This window comes from Polypterus senegalus, chromosome 1 (genome assembly GCF_016835505.1).
Source record: "Polypterus senegalus isolate Bchr_013 chromosome 1, ASM1683550v1, whole genome shotgun sequence".
Taxonomy (NCBI): domain Eukaryota; kingdom Metazoa; phylum Chordata; class Cladistia; order Polypteriformes; family Polypteridae; genus Polypterus; species Polypterus senegalus.
In genome coordinates this window covers 114813920-114837610 of record NC_053154.1, presented here as the reverse complement: position 1 = coordinate 114837610, position 23691 = coordinate 114813920, and the positions used below count along the sequence as shown (strand labels likewise).

The 23691-nt window shown below is 35.5% G+C and overlaps 1 protein-coding gene across 3 annotated transcripts in view; it reads left to right on the top strand.

The window, feature by feature from the left end:
- The window catches only part of ift80 (intraflagellar transport 80 homolog (Chlamydomonas)), a 261632-nt gene that overhangs the window by 186081 nt on the left and 51860 nt on the right, over positions 1-23691 (top strand). For all 3 annotated transcript variants that reach the window (XM_039756563.1, XM_039756573.1, XM_039756581.1), the window contains exons 9-12: positions 7457-7636; positions 13414-13532; positions 13742-13816; positions 16747-16910. In XM_039756563.1, the coding sequence (XP_039612497.1) occupies positions 7457-7636; positions 13414-13532; positions 13742-13816; positions 16747-16910 (538 nt within the window). The remainder of the gene's footprint in view (positions 1-7456; positions 7637-13413; positions 13533-13741; positions 13817-16746; positions 16911-23691) is intronic.

Genomic DNA, 23691 nt, shown 5'->3' with positions numbered 1-23691 from the left:
ACCAAATACAAAATAAACCTTTTTACTGTAACTATTAATGTTTGAATAATATGTACTTCTTTACTTGACTGTTGCATGAAAGATAGTGTAACTGCTTGTTAATGTGGATGTTACAGAATTAGGCACAAAAATTTAGCATGCGTAGAAGCTGACCATTAAACTTAACCACATGTGCTTATCTGAAGTATATGTTCTTGGATACTTTCAGCATCTTTTGTTCTCCACCTTTTTAAATAAGAGATTGAAACTACAATAACAACAATGTTTATAAACAAAATCAGTCAAGGCCTACAATGACCAGCAAAACAACTTTCTAATGCCAGTTTTTAACTCAGACAATGTCAAAGTAGTCATAATCCCCATAAAACCCAAGCCCCTGGAGTGATTTATTGATCAACAGCAGTTGGGAGCTGTTTGAAAATTTGACTTGGGTTACATATGCTTCCATAATATTAATCATTTGTGCTAAAGATGGATGTAAATATCTATTGCTGCTTAAACTGTTGTATTAAGCCATCCTTGTAACAAAGGGTGAAGGTTGGTACCTGTGTGTTGATTGAAGTGGAAAAGGTTTTTACTGCTGCCGTGAACCACAAATGCCAATATTCTTGTGTGTTTTGAATTCATTTCATATTGCACATTTGTCTTTTCCTTTTGTAAAGGTGTATATATGTGCACACACACAAAAACTTTTATATAAATCGATATATCAGTAAAAACTCAAGAGTATCTCTCATTTTCACTTTTTTACTAAAAGCACTTTGCTTTTTGCCATGTTCCATTGTCAAGATTAAATACAGTTTTATTTTCCAGAATAAAAACAACAAATGAAATCAGGCATATTTTGTACACTATAAAAAAAACATAATATATAGTACATATGTATCATTGTATAAACATGATACATACAGTAATAAGAAAATGTATTCATACTATATGTTAGAGTATGAATAATGTGTTTTCCGCCTGCCATGTTTTTCTAATTCCCAGCTATATTGAACCATTTTTTTATATTTATGACAACTTGGTAAAACATAGGACTTATTTCTGGCTTCGGAGCACACTGCAAAAAGAATCAAAAAGCTAAATATGTTAAAAACATTAAGTAACCATTATTTCATCAGTATTTCTCATCACCTGATCATGTGTCTGGAGTCATTAGAGTCTGCTGTATACATTTAAGTAAAAGCAGATAGTTTGTTCTGACTCATGTATTTCTCTTGGGGGTTTTAAAATAGATTTGGGTTATATGTTTAGGAAAGAGTAGACTGTTGCCTTAAAAAGAATGCATTAGTAGGATAAAAACAAAAACTAAAACCACTTTTGCAAAGGTTCCAGGCATATAATAGTACATAACTTGCACAAAGTGTGGAACATTATTTTGTCTCCCCTTGACAATTAAGCATAGTAAACAGAACTGGAATAGCTGTATAATTATCACGGACCTAATGTAATTTTAGAGATGCAAAAGGATACAGAAATTATGACATAAGACATAATTTTTGAAATTAATAATGTTAAAATTGTGATGTAACATACAGGTATGCCTTCATGTACTGTACATAAGGAAGTGTTCTGTTGAGCACAAAATCAAGTGCAAATGTGGTTTACATCTATCTGCTGCTCAACCAAAGGCTTGAACCTAATGAGTTACTCTCTTACCTTAGAAGGTGATATTTTAAGCAGGCTAAAAACAGTTCTAACATTATTGATGGATTCCTACCATTATGTGCCATTGGGCTTCTTTTTTCCTTAGTATGTTACAAAGTTGAACTTTTTGTATTTAAAATTAGAGGACAGAAATATAGATAGCTAAAAAATTGCTGTAAACTTTGTATAAAAATAGATTATTGTACTAGTATAAAAAAACTTCTGCTTTGACAAAGTTAATTAATTAAACCACAGCAGAGATGGTAATTTTAAAGCAATAATCTCTTTTCTAGTAAGTACATTTTTTTTTCAGAAATTTTACAATTGGTGCACATTTTATTGATGCCTAGTTTTAACATGTATGTACACCATGCAAGGATAAACTTAAAAGTTCAGATTTTGTGAAAACTAATATATTGCAAACTAGCAAAATACCCGCGCTTCACAGCGGAGAAGTAGTGTGTTAAAGAAGTTATGAAAAAGAAAAGGAAACATTTTAAAAATAACATAACATGATTGTCAATGTAATTGTTTTGTCACTGTTATGAGTGTTGCTGTCATCAAGGATTTGATTATCATTTCTTTCAATCAGGTTTGTATTTGGAGGACGTGTTGTGTTCAAGTTACATTCCGTGTTTGTCAACCGTTGTAAAGATAACAGGTTTCATTCATCGAAGTGTTCACTACCCAAATCGCTACTCTTGAATCTAAGATGTTTAACGGGCATTCCCGGTATTAACTTGTGGATTTGCCTGAGAGTATTTAGCGGCAGCTCTCTCTATTAAGTTGTTGAATTGCCTGCAAGCATTTAGCGACGGCGTGTCTATCAACTTGTGAATTTTTCTGCAAGTATTTAGCGACATCGTCTCTATGAACTTGTGGATTTCCTGCAAGTATTTAGAGACAGCGTGTCTATTAACGTGGATTTTTCTGCGAGTATTTGGCGGCAGTGTCACGAAGTTGTTTTCGTCTAGCTGCATCAGAAAATGTAGCACAACGTCTGACTTGCCTCCTTTTTACTGTTTTCTCACAGCTTGGATTGCTGCTGTCATAATCGGTTTGAGTTTCATGGTTTGTTTCAATTACTTTAGTATTTGCAGGACTTGTGTTGAAGTGACATTCTGCATTTGTCAAGCGTTGTAAACATACAACCGGTTTCATCGATAACTGCATCCAGCTTTTCAGAGTTTAAACATTCATGAACATCAAAGTGTCCACTACTGAAATCATCATCTGTGAATCTAAGATGTTTAAGAGGCATTGGCGGTTGTCCAAAGGTGTAAAATATTTGGCCATTTCGGTACACTTGAAAACGGCAACCGAACAATTCAGCGGCAGCCATCAACTCACATGCAGAAGCATAGGTGAAGGGCTTAAGCACTTATAGTGCTCCTGTGTAGTATAATTATCTCCTGTACCGTCATCAATCCACACCTTGAACCTGTCCCAGTCATTCAGTACAGCCCTCACTGACTGACTCACTCACTCATCACTAATTCTCCAACTTACCTTGTAGGTGGAAGGCTGAAATTTGGCAGGCTCATTCCTTACAGCTTACTTACAAAAGTTAGGCAGGATTCATTTCGAAATTCTACACGTAACGGTCATAACTGGAACCTACTTTGATCCATATATACGGCTATAGCCTGCAGCTCGGTCGCCGTGTGAGGCGGAGTTGTGCCTGCCCATATAAGGCCGTCCGTCAGCAGCTATCCAATAGACACACTGCCGTGAAATATTCGCAGGTGAAGGACTGTGCTTATCCAAACGAAGATGAGATGGTCAGGCACAAACTCGGCGAAATTGCGAAAGAAACTTTCAAGTGCCAGCTCTTAGCCAACATTAAATAAAGCCGTGGACATCACAAGATCGCACAACATAGCACAAGCACAGCTGAGAACTTTCGATGCATGTACTACAAGCGGCTCACGTGAACTGACTTTGCAGGACTGGGAAAGGTAAACCCGTGCATGCAGTGTGTGATGTAACAACCCTCTGATGCTGAACAAGCCTTTTGTACACATATCAATAGGAAAGCAAGATGTAAAGCTTATATTTAAATTACGTTCATAGACACGCTGCCGCTAAATATTCCCAGGCAAATCCACAACTTAATACCGGGAATGCCTGTTAAACATCTTAGATTCACGAGTACCGATTTGGGTAGTGAACACTTCGATGAATGAAACCTGTTCAAAAAATGCATTACACAATTGAGAAGGCAGCAAAAGAATATGAAGCGAGTCACGCATACAAGCATATTTATAAGTGCAGCTACTGCGGAAACAAAGCACAGTGTAAACCTTAAATTTAAATTAAGTTCATAGACAGGCTGCCGCTGGCGTTTGACATGCCTACGACAAATATGATATTCGCGAGATACAAGTTTAATGAGAAGACTCAGGGTATAAATGAGACTGTTGATCACTTTGTAGCAGAGTTAAAATTGCTGGTGAAGGACTGTGCTTATGCAAACGAATAGGAAAGCAGGGTGTAAAGCTTAACTTTAAATTAGGTTCATAGACACGCTGCCGCTGGAGTTTGTCATGCCTAAGACGAATATGATATTCACGAGATAGATCGCACTAGATAGCACAAGCACAGCTGAGAAGTTTCAATGCATGTACTCCGAGCGGCTCACGTGAACTGACTTTGTTCTAGCTTTAACTACTGTGAAATAAACAGACATAAACCAAAAATTATATGACAAAAAATTGCCCCAATGTACAGGGTCATTGTCGGGCTTCAGACTGATTACTTAACGAGGCAGCATCAATCAAAAGGAAGCAGGATTTGAATAGAATATGTTTTTCCAGGCCTTTAATGTTCATTGTTTGTATTTTATTAGGTCACTTTTAAATGTACCATACTGCAATTTTTTTCTTTTCATTGTTAAATTCTTTGTCATTGTCTGCTTACATATTCCATTATTAAGAAAGGTAAATGAGCTGTTTATTCTTATAGACTGCTTTTAACATCATAATTGTAATAAGCTGTATTTTTGATTGTCTTTAGCTTGCCTGATTATACTGCCTAGGTTGCATTAGCCTTTATTGGCTTGTTTTATCCACAGTCTCTTTCCAGCCACATGAACAAAATTGACTGAATACTAGAAGGCTATAAATCCATTTTTAATTAAAAAATTACCCTATTGTACAGGCAGCCTCTGCATACATTCTCTACATGATGCAGTCGTAAAAGTTTTCCTGGTGCACACTACAATGCTGCATTCGGAACTATTTAGGGAGACTATGAGTGGCATTTGCACATAATCCTTTGGTACCCGCATGCCTGCTTTAAATAGTGCAGGCTGTATATTTGAATGTTTTAATGATTAACAAATCACATGGAAAGGGCCGGATAAATATTATTCTAACCATACAGTAATGCACATTTTATCTAATATGCATAGTTTATATCATCAGTATAATAAATATGATCTAGATAGATAGATAGATAGATAGATACTTTATTAATCCCAAGGGGAAATTCACATAATCCAGTAGCAGTATAGTAAAAAAATATATATATATTAAATTAAAGAGTAACAAAAATGCTTGTAAAAATAGACAATAACTTTGAATAATGTTAGTGTTTAACCCCCCAGGGTGGAACTGAAGAGTCGCATAGTGTCAGGGAAGAACGATCTCCTTAGTCTATCAGTTGAGCAGGACAGTGACAGCAGTCTGTCACTGAAGCTACTTCGCTGCCTAGAGATGACACTGTTCAGTGGATGCAATGAATTCTCCATGATTGACACAAGCTTGCTTAGCGCCTGTCGCTCTGCCTTCATTCCTACAATAGAGCCTGCCTTCCTAACAAGTTTGTCCAGGTGTGAGGCATCCTTCATCTTTATGCTGCCTCCCCAGCACACCACCGCGTAGAAGAGGGCACTCGCCACAGCCGTCTGGTAGAATATCTGCAGCATCTTATTGCAGATGTTGAAGGACACCAGCCTTCTAAGGAAGTATAGTCGGCCCTGACCTTTCTTACACAGCGTATCAGTATTGGCAGTCCAGTCCAATTTATCATCCAGCTGCACTCCCAAGTATTTATAGGTCTACACCCTCTGCACACAGTCACCTCTGATGATCACGGGGTCCATGAGGGGCCTGGGCCTCCTGAAATCCACTACCAGTTCCTTGGTCTTGCTGGTGTTCAGGTGTAAGTGGTTTGAGTCGCACCATTTAACAAAGTCTTTTATTAGCTTCCTATACTCCTCCACCTGCCCACTCCTGATGCAGCCCACAATAGCAGTATAATCAGTGAACTTTTGCACATGGCAGGACTCTGAATCATATTGGAGTCTGATGTATATAGGCTGAACAGGACCGGAAAAAGTACAGTCCCTTGCGGCACTCCTGTGTTGCTGACCACAATGTCAGACCTGTAGTTCCCGAGACGCTCATACTGAGGTCTGTCTGTAAGATAGTCCACGATCCATGCCACCAGGTGTGAATCTACTCCCATCTCTGTCAGCTTGTTCCTAAGGAGCAGAGGTTGGATGGTATTGAAGGCGCTAGAGAAGTCCAAAAACATAATTCTAACTGCACCACTGCCTCTGTCCAAGTGGGAGAAGGATCGGTGTAGCATATAGATGATGGCATCCTCCACTCCCACCTTCTCCTGGTATGCGAACTGCAGAGGATCGAGGGCGTGGCAGACCTGTGGCCTCAGGTGGTGAAGCAGCAGCCGCTCCATGGTCTTCATCATATGTTCTTGCAGATTTCATGGCATATCTCTTTAAATATGGAACAAATCTTAGTTTCATTTCATGTGAAATGTGCAAAAGGCCCCAAAATGTAATAACATGCCTTAACAATTCTTAAGACAAGCATTTATTCATCGTTTTACAGGCAGGGCAATTGCAAAAACCACAACCCAACTAAGCATCTCTTCTTTCTCCTATTGTAACATTTTTGCAGGTAAAGTAGCACTTACTCAATAAGGAGCTAAACCACTTTAAATTAAAAAAAAAAAATTCTTTCATAATATTTGGCCAACTTACTATATTCTATATTCTCACTATTGTAGTTTTTTCCCATTTTGTAGTACTACTCTTATTAGTAGAATGTTTTCACATTTGCTTCTACTGAAGATGCAGTTGTATGACTGTTGACATTTAACTGCACATGTGTTTAATGAAAGACACAAGCTGAAGAGTGTATGCTTTTAAGTGGCTAGAGACAAGAGTTGATTGATTGCAAAGCATGACCATTAATAGGAATGCACTTATTGTAGATACAAAGTAACTTACCAATTAGTTAGTTATTGTTATGAAAATATGTAGTGCTTTTTTGTCAGTTAATCTCCAAGAACTCAGGAGCACAACTAAAATCTGGCATATAACAGGTATTTAGGTACTCCAAAAGTCTTAGGAAAACCTCTTATTTTTTTAAACAAGGAGAATTCCAAGTATATTTAACCATTTGCTTAGCAGTGTGGACACATTTACATCAAGGGGGAGAGTATTATGTTTAAAACAGATAACAAACATACCTGAGTTTATAGCTTTATTGCCTATTCTTTTTTCTTAAGTTTACACTCTGCACTGACTATTAAACACCATTTCTCACCTTCCAGTTACCTTTTGTTGCAGGTCTCTTTTTGTCTAATTAAATGTTGGTGACTTTATGACTTTACATTTATGGCTTTTGTAAAGTCTACAGACTTTCCTTCATATTATGTCAGTATTTCAGAGTACATTGTAATTTCATGGTAAATACTATATTTAAAAAAAAAAAATTCCCCAAAGATTTTTCTCATAACTTAACATAAAATATTTGTACTGTGTTCTTTCTTTTAGTGGTCTTATGCTTTGGAAAAGCCAAACACAGGAAGTATTTTCAACATTGCTTGGTCAGTAGATGGGACTCAAGTGGCTGGTGCATGTGGTAATGGACATGTCATTTTTGCACATGTTGTTGAACAAAGATGGGAATGGAAAAACTTTGAAATCATACTTTCTAAGAGAAGGACCATGCAGGTAAAAATTCATCAACAGTGTATTTCACAGAGATAGGTTACAGAGAACATATGATATGTGTAAATGCATGTATATGTAAGAATTTAAGTCCATTGTATGTAATGTGAGGCTTTAGAGTTTTTTGTTTTTTATGTAGCAATTTAATAGTATGAAATAATATTATAAATTCAAAATGTTCTGTGTACATATTCAAAAACATTTTTATGTCATTTTAAATTATTGTGCCTTACTAACAAAATGCTCACTGTTCAGCTAAGCTCATGTTCTGTTATACCCATTTTTCACTTAAATTTTTCATTCATTCTAATATTTATACATACAGTCGTATGTTCTCCTAATCATCATTTGATCCAAGAAAACATCCCCTGAGACATTTAGGTATAGAAAGTTAATGAAAAATTCTTTCTAATAGAGAAATTCAATTTTGAAAGTGTAACATTGAACACTCACATCTTTTCTAAATAATGTGCATATAGGGATGTTACGATACCAAACTTTTTTTTTTTTTATTCAAAGTACACCCATTTATTGAAGTGAACAATATTGTGCCTTTTTCTGTAATACAGTATATCATATAAATACTAACAGTAACAACAAAATAAAATTCTGGTATATCCATCTAGTAGTTACCTAACTATCACTTAAGTAGACTAGTATTGGCATTCATAAATATCAAAGTACAATACCAGGCTATAATTTTTAATGTGTAGCAGAAAAGGACATCCTCATAGTATAACAACAAATGGGAAGTTTATAATTCTGGAGGGATTTCAGCATATGATTTATAAAGAATAAGTCATAAGCTACCTGATTTATCTTTACATATCCACATTCTTAATTTATTTCTTGACATTTTCTGTCCAGTGGTTGAAAACTACTGCTTAAGATTCAAACTAAATATAACTAACAATTCAAGCATTGTTATATATGTACCATTTATTAAGTGAATTCCAAGATAATTCCAGATATTTCCATTTAAACCAACTCTTTAAAGCTGTTTTAGACACAACATGTTTTTTAAAGTCTAGTTTGTTAGTGAACCAATCTGTTAGGTTTGTAATATTTTCTATTGTAAGATTTGTTCTTGAATAATTAGATGGTTAAAAAAATATTACTATAGAATAATATTTAATGCGATAGTGAAATTAATTCAAATTTCAAATGTCAGAAACTCATGGTGTTTCAGTTTTCCCTTCTTTTTTTCTTCATTTGTCCAAATTTTAAAGCTTCCTATATAAAATAAAACTTGTCAGCTTTATATTAATCCTTTGTTTCTGAACTCATGTTTAACAGCCTTTTCTTTGCAGTTTTCAAGGTTTCTTCTGCGAAATGTCAGACTTTATTTCTTATGCCTATGTACAAATCCAGAATTTGAAAATTGCTTTGTCACCTGTACTCAGCTATTCAAATATATCGCATATGCTTTCACTGGTAGATTATACTTATGAATGGAAGTTTTCCTTCAAAAGCCAAACAAATTATAGAAATTCATTGTTTGCAGATTTGTATTTAGCAATGAATTTCACTGTTTTTCTTGTCCTGCTAACTGCGTGTTTTGGCAATTGCACATCTCTGTTAACACAGTACAGTATACATTGTAGTAATGGAGAGATGGGCTTTGTTCTCTGAAGCATTGAAATACTAAATAAATTTTATTTTCATATTAACACATGCAGCTGCTCATTTTATTGCCTGTGTAGACAAGCCAAATATCCTCTTTGTTTGAATCTTAAGTCAGTGTTTTTTGGCTACAGCTGTTTGCACTGGCTGTCCTCCCATCTCCCATAGTCATATATGCATAACTGTGGATGTGTGTAAGTCACACCCTCTTTACACTGGTTAGTAAATGGACAGATGTTTGGACTTGTGGACACTGTAGATGTGCTCATTACAATCCGAGAATGAAAATGCAAAGCCTCACTTCATTTATTGTGGCTGTGCAAGACACTATAAAAGCAATTAATCTTGTTGTCTTTTCATCTCCTCCTACAAATCCATGACAATACTAGTTAAATGATTGTACCTCATTTAATTAGTTACGTTATTTCTCCCTTAAAGCAGGCACAAATCTGCTTCTGAATTAATTCCATAAAAGAATAAATGTGGCAATAACTCAAGCTTGTGTATGTGTGTGTGTGTGTGTTTTTTTTAAGTAACAAGTACAATTCCTGCACTTGTGTGCTGAAATTCTCTTGAGCGAACACAAAAGCATTTCCAGACGTGACCTCTGCTGTTTTTCTTTTCGACATGTGTTAATACAGTGCAGTATCATCAACACCGTAAAACATTTTGTGTGTAGTTTTTACTCATTTTTTATCATGTATTATTGTGCCTTCTGTAGTAATTTGTCTACTTGGAGTCATTCATGAATGTAGTACCAACTTTCTTGGTACTACCAATACTGTAAAAAGGCTGGTCCCGTGACATTTTTAGAACTTTAGTACAGATTAGAACCGAAGTATAGGTTTTTGTAACTTATCACTTTCTTTTGAAAAATGTCCTTCATTATTCCTTCAGTAAACTATTATTTTAATGATTGCTCACACTGAAGAGCTGTTTTCAAACACACAAGAGAGTATCATGTGCTAGGTAAGTTCTTCAGCTATGTTATGTGCCATTTAGTAATTTTAGAAATATTTAATTGGTCTGGTTATACAGACTTTAACAGTACCATATGTAAAACAGTTAAAGTGGTGATTGTGAGGGATTTCTGTCTTTAGTTTGTGATAAGAGGGGGTCCTTTATGATATCCCTAATAGGGCTGTGTGTAGAAAAGTTTTTTTTTTTTTTAACTCAATTAACAAGGAGAAGGATGAGCAAAAGTAGACAGCAATGTACGCACCAAATAAAATAGAAAACACAATCCTACAATATTTTCAGTTTTACCTGTATAGGTGGTGTTCTTTATTTACCCTGTGAGCTTACAATTCTCACACTTCCACCTTTCGGATACAATATACCTCCTCCCCTCACTCAAAACTTTCCTTTGCCCTTAAATTGCTTGGTGTTTTAGGCACCACCTACTATTACTTGCTCCATTAACGAAACGACAAGGTTCCAAAGCTGCATTGTGCGGTCTCTAGGCATCTTGTAACTGCTTGCCAATCTTTCCTGTTGTTGCTGTGCCTCAAAGGAGAGGATCATATGCCTCAAGCATCCTAGGGGAATATAGCAAACTTCTTACTAAACCTGACATGCTATTCTCCTCACTTTGGCATACTCGGGACCTCTAATGGTGCCCTGTCTGCCTATAATCTACCCGATTGGCCTTACAAGGACCTTTTGCCTTCCCCGTGCCTCTAGTGTCTTTTCAGCCATACACTGTATAGGCAAAAGTATTGGGATGCCTGACCATTACACCAACAGGGACTTTAATGACATTGCATTCAAATACATAGACTTTAATACAGAGTTAGTCCCCCCTTTGCAGCTATAACAGTTTCCATTCTTTTTAGAAGGCTTTCCACAAGATTTTGGAGTGTTTCTGTGGGAATTTGTGCCCATTCATTATGTTGAGCATTTATAAGGTCAGGTCCTGATGCTGGACGAGAAGGCCTGGCTCACAATCTCTCTTCCAGTTCATCTCAAAGGTGTTTGATGGTGTGAAGGTCAGGGCTCTTTGCGGACCAGTCAAGTTCTTCAACACCAAACTCATCCAACCATTTCTTTATGGACATTGCTTTGTGCACTGGGACATAGTCATGCTGGAATAGAAAAGGGTCTTCCCAAAACTATTTCAAAAATGTTGGAAGCATTTAGTGTTGTCTAAAATGTCTTGGTATGCTGAAGCATTAAGATTGCCCTTCACTGGAAATAAGGGGCCTAGCCCAAACCCTGAAAAACCTCTCCACACCATTATCCTACCTCCACCAAATTTCACAGTTGGCACAATACAGAAAGGCAGGTAACGTTCTCCTGGGAACCGCCAAATGAAGAGAAGAGGTTTCCACTGCTCCAGTAGCAGTGTGTTTTACACCACTCCATCCAATGCTTGGAATAGAAGTTGGGAGTGCCTGCTGCTCAGTTAATGCTTGTGGAAGTTTTGAACTCTTCAGCTATGGAATCAGCAGAGTGTTATGACTTTTATGCACCATGCACCATAGCAGTCTTTGACTCTGCTCTGCGGCTTTACATGGTCTTCCACTTTGTGGCTGAGTTGCCATTGTTCCTAAATGCTTCCACTTTCCAATAATACTACTTACAGTTGACTGTGGAATATCCAGCAGGGATGAAATTTCATAGTCTTATTGCAAAGGTGTTATCCTATCACAGTACCATCCTTGAAGTCACTGAGCTTTTCAGAATGACCCATTTTGTTTCATAAATGTTTGTAAATGACTGCAAGTACTTGATTTTATACCTGTTGCAGTGGTCTGATTGAAACACCTGAATTCAATAATTACTAGGGGTGTCCCAATACGTTTGTCCATATATTGTATAAGTGATAGTGGACAAGCAGTAAAAGATCCCCAAAAATTTTATAACAGTCTTAACTGTTTACCTTTTTAAAGTTTTCTTGGATTAGTTTTAAAGATTTTTTTTTTGTTTCAAACAGTAACTTTCCTTTTATGCTAAAGAATGATTTCATTTTTCGAGATACACTTCATTTAAGCTTACTTCAGACAGTGAATTTCATTTTCATTTAAGGATGTTTTCAGAGGCAAAATTATAATTTATTGACAGTGGTTGGTGAATAAAGAAAGCATCTGCAACGAAATAGCAAGCTGAGCATAGAAGTAGCAGCTATGCTTATCTGTTGTTTTCTTACTTGGTTTGTGTGACTAGTCTATGTAGCTACATTCCAAGGAATTTTCATTTATGTCAGATTGCTTTCTTTTATGTAGTAGCTCTAAAATGTGATCATCTGTTAAAATACATGGTCAAGGTTATTCCTCTACAACTAGCCTCTGGGCTTCTTCTTTTTATCCTTCTCCTCTCTGTTCTCAGATCATTCTGTCTTGAAATGGTTTAGAGTATGTTTATTTTCCTAATTGGTGTCTGTTAAATATTTTTGAGGTATGTTTTCATTCAGTTTTTATAGGCCAAGTCTGTAGCTTTCCAGTAGAAACTAGAGGTTATTCTAAACACTCTAAGTCAGAGCCTGAGCACTGTATTCAACCTTCAGCAGCAGTTCTTGTTTAAACTGCTGAAACTACAAGATACAGGTTACATGTTGCAAGTCTAAATGAAAGGTCAACTCTGAGACATTTTATAAGATAGTGTTTGTCCAAGTTAAACAAATAGATGTCTTTAATTTATTTATTTCTAGCGGAATAAGGTTTTTATTTGTGTACATATCTGCCAGTGGTTTGTGATTCAAGGAACACAGTTTGCTGATGTTTGGAAAAGTATTGTATTCTTACAACTGTATAGTTCACCACTGAAGGCACTCTGTCATTTGAAGTGCATCTTAACTTTAAAATTTACTTCATTATGTTAGTTGTGTCAGTTAAATGGTTTAGCATTGTGAATATAAAATACACTACTTCTTTATTAAAGTTTTAAAAAAAAAGGTACAAATTAATGTGTTATACTTTACTGGAAGTATCCTGCACTGTTGCTTTTGTATGGAAAAAAATCACGCAAGTATAAAAATCATATAAAGTTAGCTTTTATTTAAATTTTTCTTCCTCACATGTTGCGTGGATTTATAGTTTTAATTACTCTTAAGCACTTCTATTAACTCTGTTTTGTGATAGTTAAAATAACGCATTCTGTAAAGGTGTATTTAGTAACAATAGTGTACACACAAATTTGGCAAGTGTTACATTTTTCAGGTGAGGAACGTCTTGAATGATGCAGTGGATGTCTTGGAGTTTCGTGACAGGGTGATTAAAGCTTCCTTATTACATGGGCATTTGGTAGTTACCACATCTTTGCAGTGCTATGTCTACAGGTAAGCAATGTAAATGCTGGTACAGAATCTATAGCATCCAATATTACCACCAAAACTTTTTATGAATATATTCAGCACTGATGTTAGTACTTAAATGAAACGTGAAACAATTTTATTCTGTTTTATGTAACTTTTAAAGATGGGAATTTTTGTACTCATGTAAAATTACTTCAATACAAATAAGACTGCTGAAATGTTCTTTATTACAGCACTAAGAACTGGAATACACCACTAATTTTTGATCTTAAAGAAGGAACTGTCAGTTTGATCCTACAGGCAGAAAGGTAAAATGTATATTTCTGTAGTGTATTTGCACAATGTATTCTGAATTCGTAGTCATGTAAAGAATAACTTTTACATTTTCAACACTATAAAGGACAGTTATATAATTTAATTAATAAAATGTATTAAACACAATTACATATAAGGAGGTGTTTATTCTTAAAAAATAAATACTTGGCATTGATATTTTACTTATATAGTAATCATTCTTGTTATTTTATGGGCAGACTGATGGCTCTTTGGCTAGAGATCTGCTCTGGCAATCGGAAGGTTGCCACTTCAAGTACTGTAAATGCCAGAAGTGACTCTACTTCGTTGGGCCCGTTGAGCAAGGCTCTTAACCAACAGTAGCTCTGTCCTGGGTATGACGTTAACCTGCATCCAGCCATGCAGGCAGGACATCCAACTTGCACGGAAAACTTGGGTGTTGGTAGTAAAGCATTTCACTATTCCAGTGTGGTGCTGAGATGTCACCCATAGCAGGGCAGCACTCGGGTCCCAAACCGGGTCGTTCATCATGTGTTGGGTCTGACACTGTACTGTAATCAGCGTATGCTCCCAAACTCCTCCACCTCCTTGCTTTTTTGTATTTTGTTGCAGTTTGCTCTGACTTTAGATTGTGCTTCAAGTGAAATGTACTCATTTAAGGCTAATTGACTGCAGGAATTGTTTCACAATATTTTGAATTGAATTTGGTAAAATGATGCTATTTATTTTGCATTGATAATTAACTTTTTTATTTATGGTAAAAAGTATTATTTGTCTTTTACCCAAGATTATCACAAGTTTAGTATTTTAGAAGTTAGTTAGTTTTACTATATAATGATTTTGTGCTGTCTGTTTAAAAAAATTACTTTGTACCATAAAATGTATCTACTAAAAGTGTCCCCAAGCATCTAACTATTGAATCAGAAAGAGCAACAGTTAAATATAAATCTAAGCCCATTTTGAAGTAAGAGATAGATCAGGGGTCCTCAACTCTGATCCTTGTGGGCCCCAGTGGCTGCAGGATTTCATTCTATCCCTTTTCTTAATTAGTGACCTGTTTTTGCTCCTAATTAAGTTAATTAGCAGTAAAAATAGTGCACTAATTGTGAAAAGGGTTAGAATGAAAACCTGCAGCCACTGGGGGACTCCAGCACCAGAGTTGGGGACCCCTGAGATAGATGTTTCTGCATATTGATTGATGACTTGATAACATACATATTGCATAAATGCTTATTATAAGTACTTTGACATAACTGCTACATTTTTGTCACAGTTCTGTTTTTGGTGAATGTCTGTATGTTTTCCTCACTGGTGTGATTTATTTTCACAAGTGAAAAACTTCCTGAAGAATGATGATATGACATGACACATAATTTTTTCTACTTTAGATCTGCTTTTCTATATAGCTATCTATTTTTCAAAGCATTACTAAAATGAAATGCTTTGAAAATTACCTACATCTGTGATATATTTTTAATATATAACTGTTTAAGAGACAATGAGACAAATTCAGACTCATGAGTGAATGAATGTATGAAAGAATGAAGATAGAAGTGCAGCTGTAGAGGCAGACAGAATAAATTGTGAACTCAGGTACTCCTGGGAAGCTTAATTTGAGTAGTACTATACATGCACAAAATGTCCTGTGATGCTCATTAAGGACATATTTAAAATAGTGTAGCAATTGGCTGATTTATCTTTTATGAAGCTAGGACATGTCTAGCAGGAAAACTAGTTTCTCTTGTGATGTCAACATCAGTTTGTGTTATTGGCAGGTTTTTAAACTATCATTAATCATACATTTCTGCAGATTTTTTTTTCTCATTGTCTGAAAATAATTGAAAGAGGCAAACAAAGCTGTAAAGGTCATATGAACCACCTCCATCAGAATTATTTTGATTGTTTTTGTTTGACTGAAGGGCTTTACCTGATTTTTTTTTTTTGTTAAAGTGTGTTATGAGAAATGTGAAATCTCACTGCCAAAAAAATGTATACTGTACTCCCAAAGTAAGCTGCTGCTAGCCAAGCTTCATAGTATTGACTTTTAATATTTTTGATGGAATACATACAAAGATGACATTTTTTCACACTCTTTGTGCACTTATTTATATGAAATTTTAGCTAGTTCATCATATTTTGGTAAAAGAAAAATCAAGTCATTCTATTTCTTCATTGTCCATGATTGTTTATTATAGTATGCTTTCATTCATCTCCAGTGCATCCATTTACTGCTTTGTAGCTAATATGATTACAAGAAACATGCTAAAGATTGTGAGCAGAAAAAGCAACTATTGTTAAATAACTTCACAATTATTAAATAATAGCCTCAAATGTGTAAACACTAAAGCTTAATTTTCAACCCCTTAGGGTGGTTTGGTAAAACCACTGGTTAGCACTGTTGCCTCACAACTCCTGTAGACTGGTCTTTGTCTGTATGGAGTTTGCATAATCTCAGAATGTCTTCATTAGTTTTACTTGACAGTATTTAGATTTTTTGCAGAGTGTAAATTGAGTTGATTTATGACAAACTTCTCTCTTTCCCTTTTATTTTTGGTTCCTGTTTTGTGTCTTGTGTTCTCTGTAGAGAGCCTTGCTTTGTGCACTTCAATTACATGATGTTATTTAGACCTGCTGACTCACAGACCTAGAAACCCTGGGTTGATTCCTGGATCTGCCCATCTTTGTAGCATTTGGAAATTCTACTTGTGGTGTTTTCCTTACTGATTTTGATTTGTATTAAGTTAATTGGGCCAATGTGAATAAATTTAAGTATTCCCTATGTTGGACTGGCTTTTCATCCATGATTTGTATTTTGCTTTTAGCCTTTTCTATGCTGAAAAATGCCCTGCCTCTTCAAATTTTTTTTAGACTTAGCAGGTTACAAAATATCAAAGAAATGCATCAAACTCTTCAAAATGCTGATATGTGATTACTTTTGTTTTAGGCACTTTCTTCTGGTTGATGGAGCTGGAATCTATTTGTTTTCCTATGAAGGAAGACTCATTTCAACTCCTAAGTTTCCAGGATTAAGAACAGACACTTTGAATTCCCAAACTATCTCTCTCAGTAATGACACAATTGCAATAAGAGATAAAGCAGATGAAAAAGGTAAAACCTTTTAAATTAAATATGAAATTATTTGCATTGTTTTAGCTTTGTTGTAATACTGCTTAAAAAGTGGGTGACTTTTAAATCTGAAGTCTTGTTAGAAGCCAACCCTTTAAAAACTCCAAACTAGTTAGTATTGGGCAAAGATGACAGGAGATATATATATATATATTCCCCTTTTCTGTCTGTTCTAGCTGTACATTAGCATTTCTCTTACAAATAGGGATAAAGAAATGCCTGTCATCACTTGCAAAGAACTGACAGAATTAAAGTTCTTAGATTTCAGCTCTACCTGTGCCACTTTGGGCCTATAGTTTGAGACTGCTGATGAGTAAAATAAATAACTGTATACACTTGGTTATATGATGTACAGCAGCTACAAGTAATGTCATATTCTGAAATGCTACACCTGTACAATAGCAACATGAGAAGAGGTCTTCTATATTTATGTCCTTCAGTACAAAGTGTGGAAAATATTATATATCTAATTCTACTTTGTTGGTACTAAAACAAACAAATATTCAATATTACGTGAAATTTAATCATAATTATGGTTTTATAGTACATATTTTTCTACCTCAGGTGAAATAGTTTCAACTACAAAAATCCTGTGTCAAAAATGAGGCATAGGGGTTAGAAAGCATGTGTGGCCTTTCAAATGCCTTAACTGACTTTGAATAAGTGTAAAGACGATCTGTTGTAAAGTTCACAATATGCAAACAGTATTCGAGAAGTAATTCCTGTTGGGAGTGTAATTCCCCCTCAGCATTTAGAGGTGAAAAGGAGCTTCATGGATAATGAGCTTATAGCCACCACCTTGAAAAGACACAAATATAATTCATTTCAAAGGTCACTGTATACAGAGTTTTTTTCATCTCCAGTTCCCCATAAATAGAGAGTTTCCTGTTGCCCGATGTTGCTTGTGGGTCCAGCAGGGATAACTTGACCACATAGAACAAGAAGCCTTTAAGCATCTAATGTTCACAATAACTGCCTTTAATGGCTGACAGCTTGAAAATGTGATGAATAGTTTTCAATTTCTGTTAATGGCCCTGCCATTCATCTATTCTAGGACAAATTTAAAAGTATAGAACTTTCTCATCTACTTAGTATTATAGAATTTCACGATGAAAGGCAACACCAATCTTCTCCTATCATCACATAGATCGGCCACAGAAAGAAATACAGTCAAAAAATAAAATTGGAGTACAGCGAGGACTATGCAAAAAAAAAAAAAAGACTGGCTATTGATATGACTGTTCTTCACAATGGCTTCCAAAGTGTCTGGTATAATCATATTGATTATAACAATGTCCACCGTAAATGTTTTGAATATATAAAACTTTGCTATGAATTTCTAAACCACATACGTAAGGGATAGTAAAGGTCCTCGCACTTCTTCTAGTGATTGCAATACTGGTATACCTAGCACATATTCCAACAAATCATTTAATGGATTGTCATCATTGCAGTGCCATTGTCATCTTTACATACATTAATAACTCAGTACAGCGTGATAAAGACACAGTTCTCCCTGGAAATCCTTTTCACAATAATGAACAGTAGATCTTTAACCTTTGAGTGCTTTAATATGTTGTGCAACTGCTTAGACATCCAAACCTTGCTTGCAAAAAAGGCAAGAGGAACATTATATTAACCTTATATTAACCTTACTGCCTTCTTCCAAATAATAAATCAATTCAAGTTTTAGAACACCTTAGTTTTTCCAGTTTTCCTTCAAATTTAGTCAGTTGAAATGCAATGAATGACCTAAAATGCTGAAAAGGTAAATAGTAAACTGCCAAAGGTATAAATTTAGGTAAGTTTGGGTTTTCAAAAACTGAAAACAATGAAATATCAAATATTATAAATGGGCTTTCTTCAGATTACAACTAATAGTTTAGAACCTACAGGTGTTTTGTAGTAATTAAACTAAATTAAACCTTGCAAGTTGAAGCAAACAATTTGCACAGGTGTCCCAACTTCTATTGACTACTTGAAAACCTTCTGACTGTCTTAAACCAGAGTTGGAACAGACTGTTACTACACTCAGCGAAGTACTGTTTGGACAATATTCTAGTGATAACGTCAAAAAACGGCAATTAACAAATGAAATCAGACGGAACATTATTACCCTTTGAAGTGTGGGCCTTTCATTTAGAGATATTGCAAAAAAAAATATATATATATATATATACTGTATATACGAGTATGTGTATGTGTATGTATATACAGGTAGAAGGCTGAAATTTGGCAGGTTCATTCCTTACAGCTTCCTTACAAAAGTTGGGCAGGTTTCATTTTGAAATTCTACGCATAATGGTCATAACTAGAAGCTATTTTTCTCCATTTACTGTAATGGAGTTGAGCTCGAAAGCCGTGGGGGGCGGAGTTTCGTGTGACATCATCACGCCTCTCACGTAATCACGCATTACGTAGAAAACCAGGAAGAGCTACAAAAGCGCTGAAGAAAACATGCATTATATAATTAAGAAGGCAGCGAAACAATTAGAAGCGAGCGAGTGACATATAAAACCATATTCAGTGGCTCACGTGAACTGACGTAGTGCGCAGACAAAAAGCAACAGTTCCAAAGAGTGCTGAACAAAAAACGAATTACACTGCTACGCTCAAATAGACAAACCGCACGCCGTGGCGCAATAGTACTGTAGAGGCTTCGCCTCTAGCGCTGACTTCCGAGGTTCGATTCCGAGAGGGATGCACTAAGTATGTATGCGCTTCTCGATTCATTTTAGCCTCACATCCCCTTGGTTTAAGACGTATGAAAAAATATGCGGTTAACGCAGAAAGACAGATCACCAATTGAAGCTTTATGAAAAATGGATACTTTATCAATGATTGTTTTGGTAAAGCCATACTCAGTGTATTCATTACATGAACGGTAAAAAAGTAAAAGCGAGGGGAGGGTAACTTATTGAAGCGCACAGGCAAAACCACAATAGCATGCGGGCTCGATGTACTGTAGTGCGTGTCAACTCGATCTGAATTGCGCGATCACATTCGAAAAAATATTTCTTTTCAAGTTCTATTTAGTCCATATGTGTCAAACTCAAGGCCCACGGGCCACATCCGGCCCGGCGTGTAATTATATCCAGCCCGCGAGATCATTTTATATACTGTATTATTGTTATTACTGGCCCGGGGATATGAAGCGCTGGTAACAGGATAAACTGCAGATCCCATAATGCAGCGCTTCAGCTGCCTTGCCGAACACTTACCGCGTTAATCAAGTCTAGCTTATGATGCTGCAAGTTATTGCAAAGCTAGCCCACGATGCGAAGAGAAAAGGTGATTCTGAACATAGAGCCTTTAAAAACCGATGGGAGGCTGAGTATATGTTTACTGACATTGCCGGTAAACCCGTGTGTCTCATTTGTGGAGCTAATGTGGCTGTAATTACAGAATTTAATCTAAGACGGCACTATGAGACAAAACATCAAGATAACCTGAAAGACCTGAATGCAATGCACAAGATACAGAAAGCAGAAGAGTTAAAGAAGAATCTGACACTTCAGCAGAAGTTTTTACCCATGCAAAATCACAAAGTGATTTCAAGTGAAGCTACTTTTATGGGAGACACAAATGCACCAGTGCAATCTTGAACCAAATCGGCACAACGGTGTTCCCAAATACGCACTTTGCTGATAAACTGAGCGCACTGTGCACTGAGTTCGCACGGCGCTTTGGTGACTTTGAAGAACAAAAAAAGAATTTTGAGTTGTTTCGCAACCCATTTGCCGTCGATGTGGAAACTGCACCTGTGCAGATTCAGATGGAGGTGATTGAGCTGCAGTGTAATGGCACACTGAAGGCAAAGTATGATACTGCACGGCCCGCACAGTTTATTGACTCCATTCCCGAAATGCTCCAGCTCCGTCTACATGCGGCTCGAACCTTGTGCATGTTTGGTAGCACATATCTGTGTGAGAAGCTCTTCTCAGTCTTGAAGACTAACAAAACAGCACACAGGAGTCGCCTCACTGATGAGCACCTGCAGTCCATCCTGAGAATCTCCACAACACAGAACCTCACACCAAACATAAACGAACTTGTTGCCAAAAAAAGATGCCACGCGTCCAAATCTGATAAAATGACATAAGAGCAAAGACAACTGAATGATTTGATTTGTTATTGCTGAAAAGAACAAATTTTATTTATATTTCCAGGTTTTGTTATGCACCATGTTCATATTTGAATTTGTATAATTTTGACAGAATATATTTTTATGGAGAGCAAAATCTTTTGGGATATTTAAAATTTAAGTTTATTTTTTATATAAAATTACATAAGAGTAAAGAAATTTGAATGTTTGTTCTTTTAACGTTTACTTTATTATACACACATATATATATATATATATATATATATATATATATATATATATATATATATATATATATATATATATATATATATATATATATATATATATATATATATACACACACATATATATATATATACACACACATATATACACACACATATATATATATATATACACACACATATATATATATATATGTGTGTATGTATGTATGTATATATGTATATATATGTATATATGTGTATGTATGTATGTATGTATATATATATATGTATGTATGTATGTATATATATGTATATGTATGTATGTATGTATATATATGTATATGTATGTATGTATGTATATATATGTATATATATGTATGTATATATATGTATATATATATGTATATATGTATGTATGTATGTATGTATACTAGCAAAATACCACTAGCTTACCAGCCTGGAGAAGTAGTGTGTTAAAGAAGCAATGAAAAAGAAAAGGAAACATTTTGAAAATAACGTAACATGATTGTCAATGTAATTGTTTTGTCACTGTTGTGAGTGATGAGTGTTGTTGTCATATATATATTTACACACACACACATAAACATATATATATACATATACACATATATACATACATATATATATATACATACACACACACATATATAAACATATATATACATATACATACATATCTACATATATACACACACAGCTATTTCGGATCAGTGCAATACGCTGCTTGTTAAAATGGATAACTCCCGCTCTTACGTGCAAGTCTGCGTGGATATTATGAACTATCGTATTTGTTCAAGTTCTATTTAAATTTTAAATAGAAGGAATTTTTATTTAGTCGACAGAAATATCTTTGGTAGGAATGGTAAAAACAGACTGGAATATTATTCCTGAATAAATCAACTCAAACCTTAAACAACTTATAATATTTTGCTCTCCATAAAAATATATCCTGTCTAAATTATACAAGTTAGAAATAAAGTAAACATTAAAAGAACAAACATTCAAATTTCTTTACTCTTATGTAATTTTATATGAAAAATAAACTTAGATTTTAAATATCCCAAAAGATTTTGCTCTCCATAAAAATATATCCTGTCAAAATTATACAAATTCAAATATGAACATGCTGCATAACAAAACCTGGAAATATAAATAAAATGTGTTCCTTTCAGCAATAACAAATCAAATCATTCAGTTGTCTTTGCTCATATGTCATTTTAGAGCTGGACGCCTGGCATCTTTTTGGCACAAGTTCGTTTCTGTTTGGTGTGAGGTTCTGTGTTGTGGAGATTCTCAGGATGGATTGCAGGTGCTCATCAGTGAGGCGACTCCTGTGTGCTGTTTTGTTAGTCTTTATCACTGAGAAGAGCTTCTCACACAGATATGTGCTACCAAACATGCACAAGGTTCGAGCCGCATGTAGACGGACTTTTTTTGTTCTTCAAAGTCACCAAAGCGCCGTGCAAACTCAGTGCGCTCAGTTTATCAGCAAAGTGCGTATTTGGGAACACCGTAGTGACGACTTGGTTTAACATTACTTGGTAACAGGGAAAGTGGGGCAAGTGGTTGTGTCTCCCATAAAAGCAGCTTCACTTGAAATCACTTTGTGATTGTGCACGGGTAAAAACGTCCGCTGAAGTGTCAGATTCTTATTTAATTATTCTGCTTTCTGTATCTTCTGCATTGCATTCAGGTTACCCTGATGTTTTGTCTCATAGTGCCGTCTTAGATTAAATTCTGTAATTACAGCCACATTAGCTCCACAAATGAGACACACGGGTTCAGTAAACATATACTCAGCCTCCCATCGCTTTTTAAAGGCTCTATTTTCAGAATGAACTTTTCTCTCCAGCATCGCGTGAGCTAGCTTCGCAATAAGTGTTCTGCAAGGCAGCTGAAGCGCTGCATTATGGGATCTGTAGTTTATTGTGTTACCAGCGCTTCATATACCTGGGCCATTAATAACAATAATACAGTATATAAAATGATCTCGGGGCGGATATAATTACACGCCGTGCGGATGTGGCCCGTGGCCCTTGAGTTTGACAAATATGGACTAAATAGAACTTGAAAAGATATATTTTTGAAATGTGATCGCAATTCAGATAGAGTTGACGCACTACAGCCTGCATCCTCCCCTCGCTCTTACTTTTTTACCGTTCATCTAATGAATACACTGAGTATGGCTTTACCAAAACAATCATTGATGGCGAATAAAGTATCCATTATTCGAGTATGTAGATCGGAATATATATATACATATATATATACCCGCGTATCGCAGCGGAGAAGTAGTGTGTTAAAAAAGCTAGAAAAAGAAAAGGGAACATTTTAAAAATAACGTAACATGACTGTCAATATACAGTATTTGTTTTGTGAGTGTTACTGAGTGTTGCTGTCATCAAGGATTTGATTATCATTATTTCTT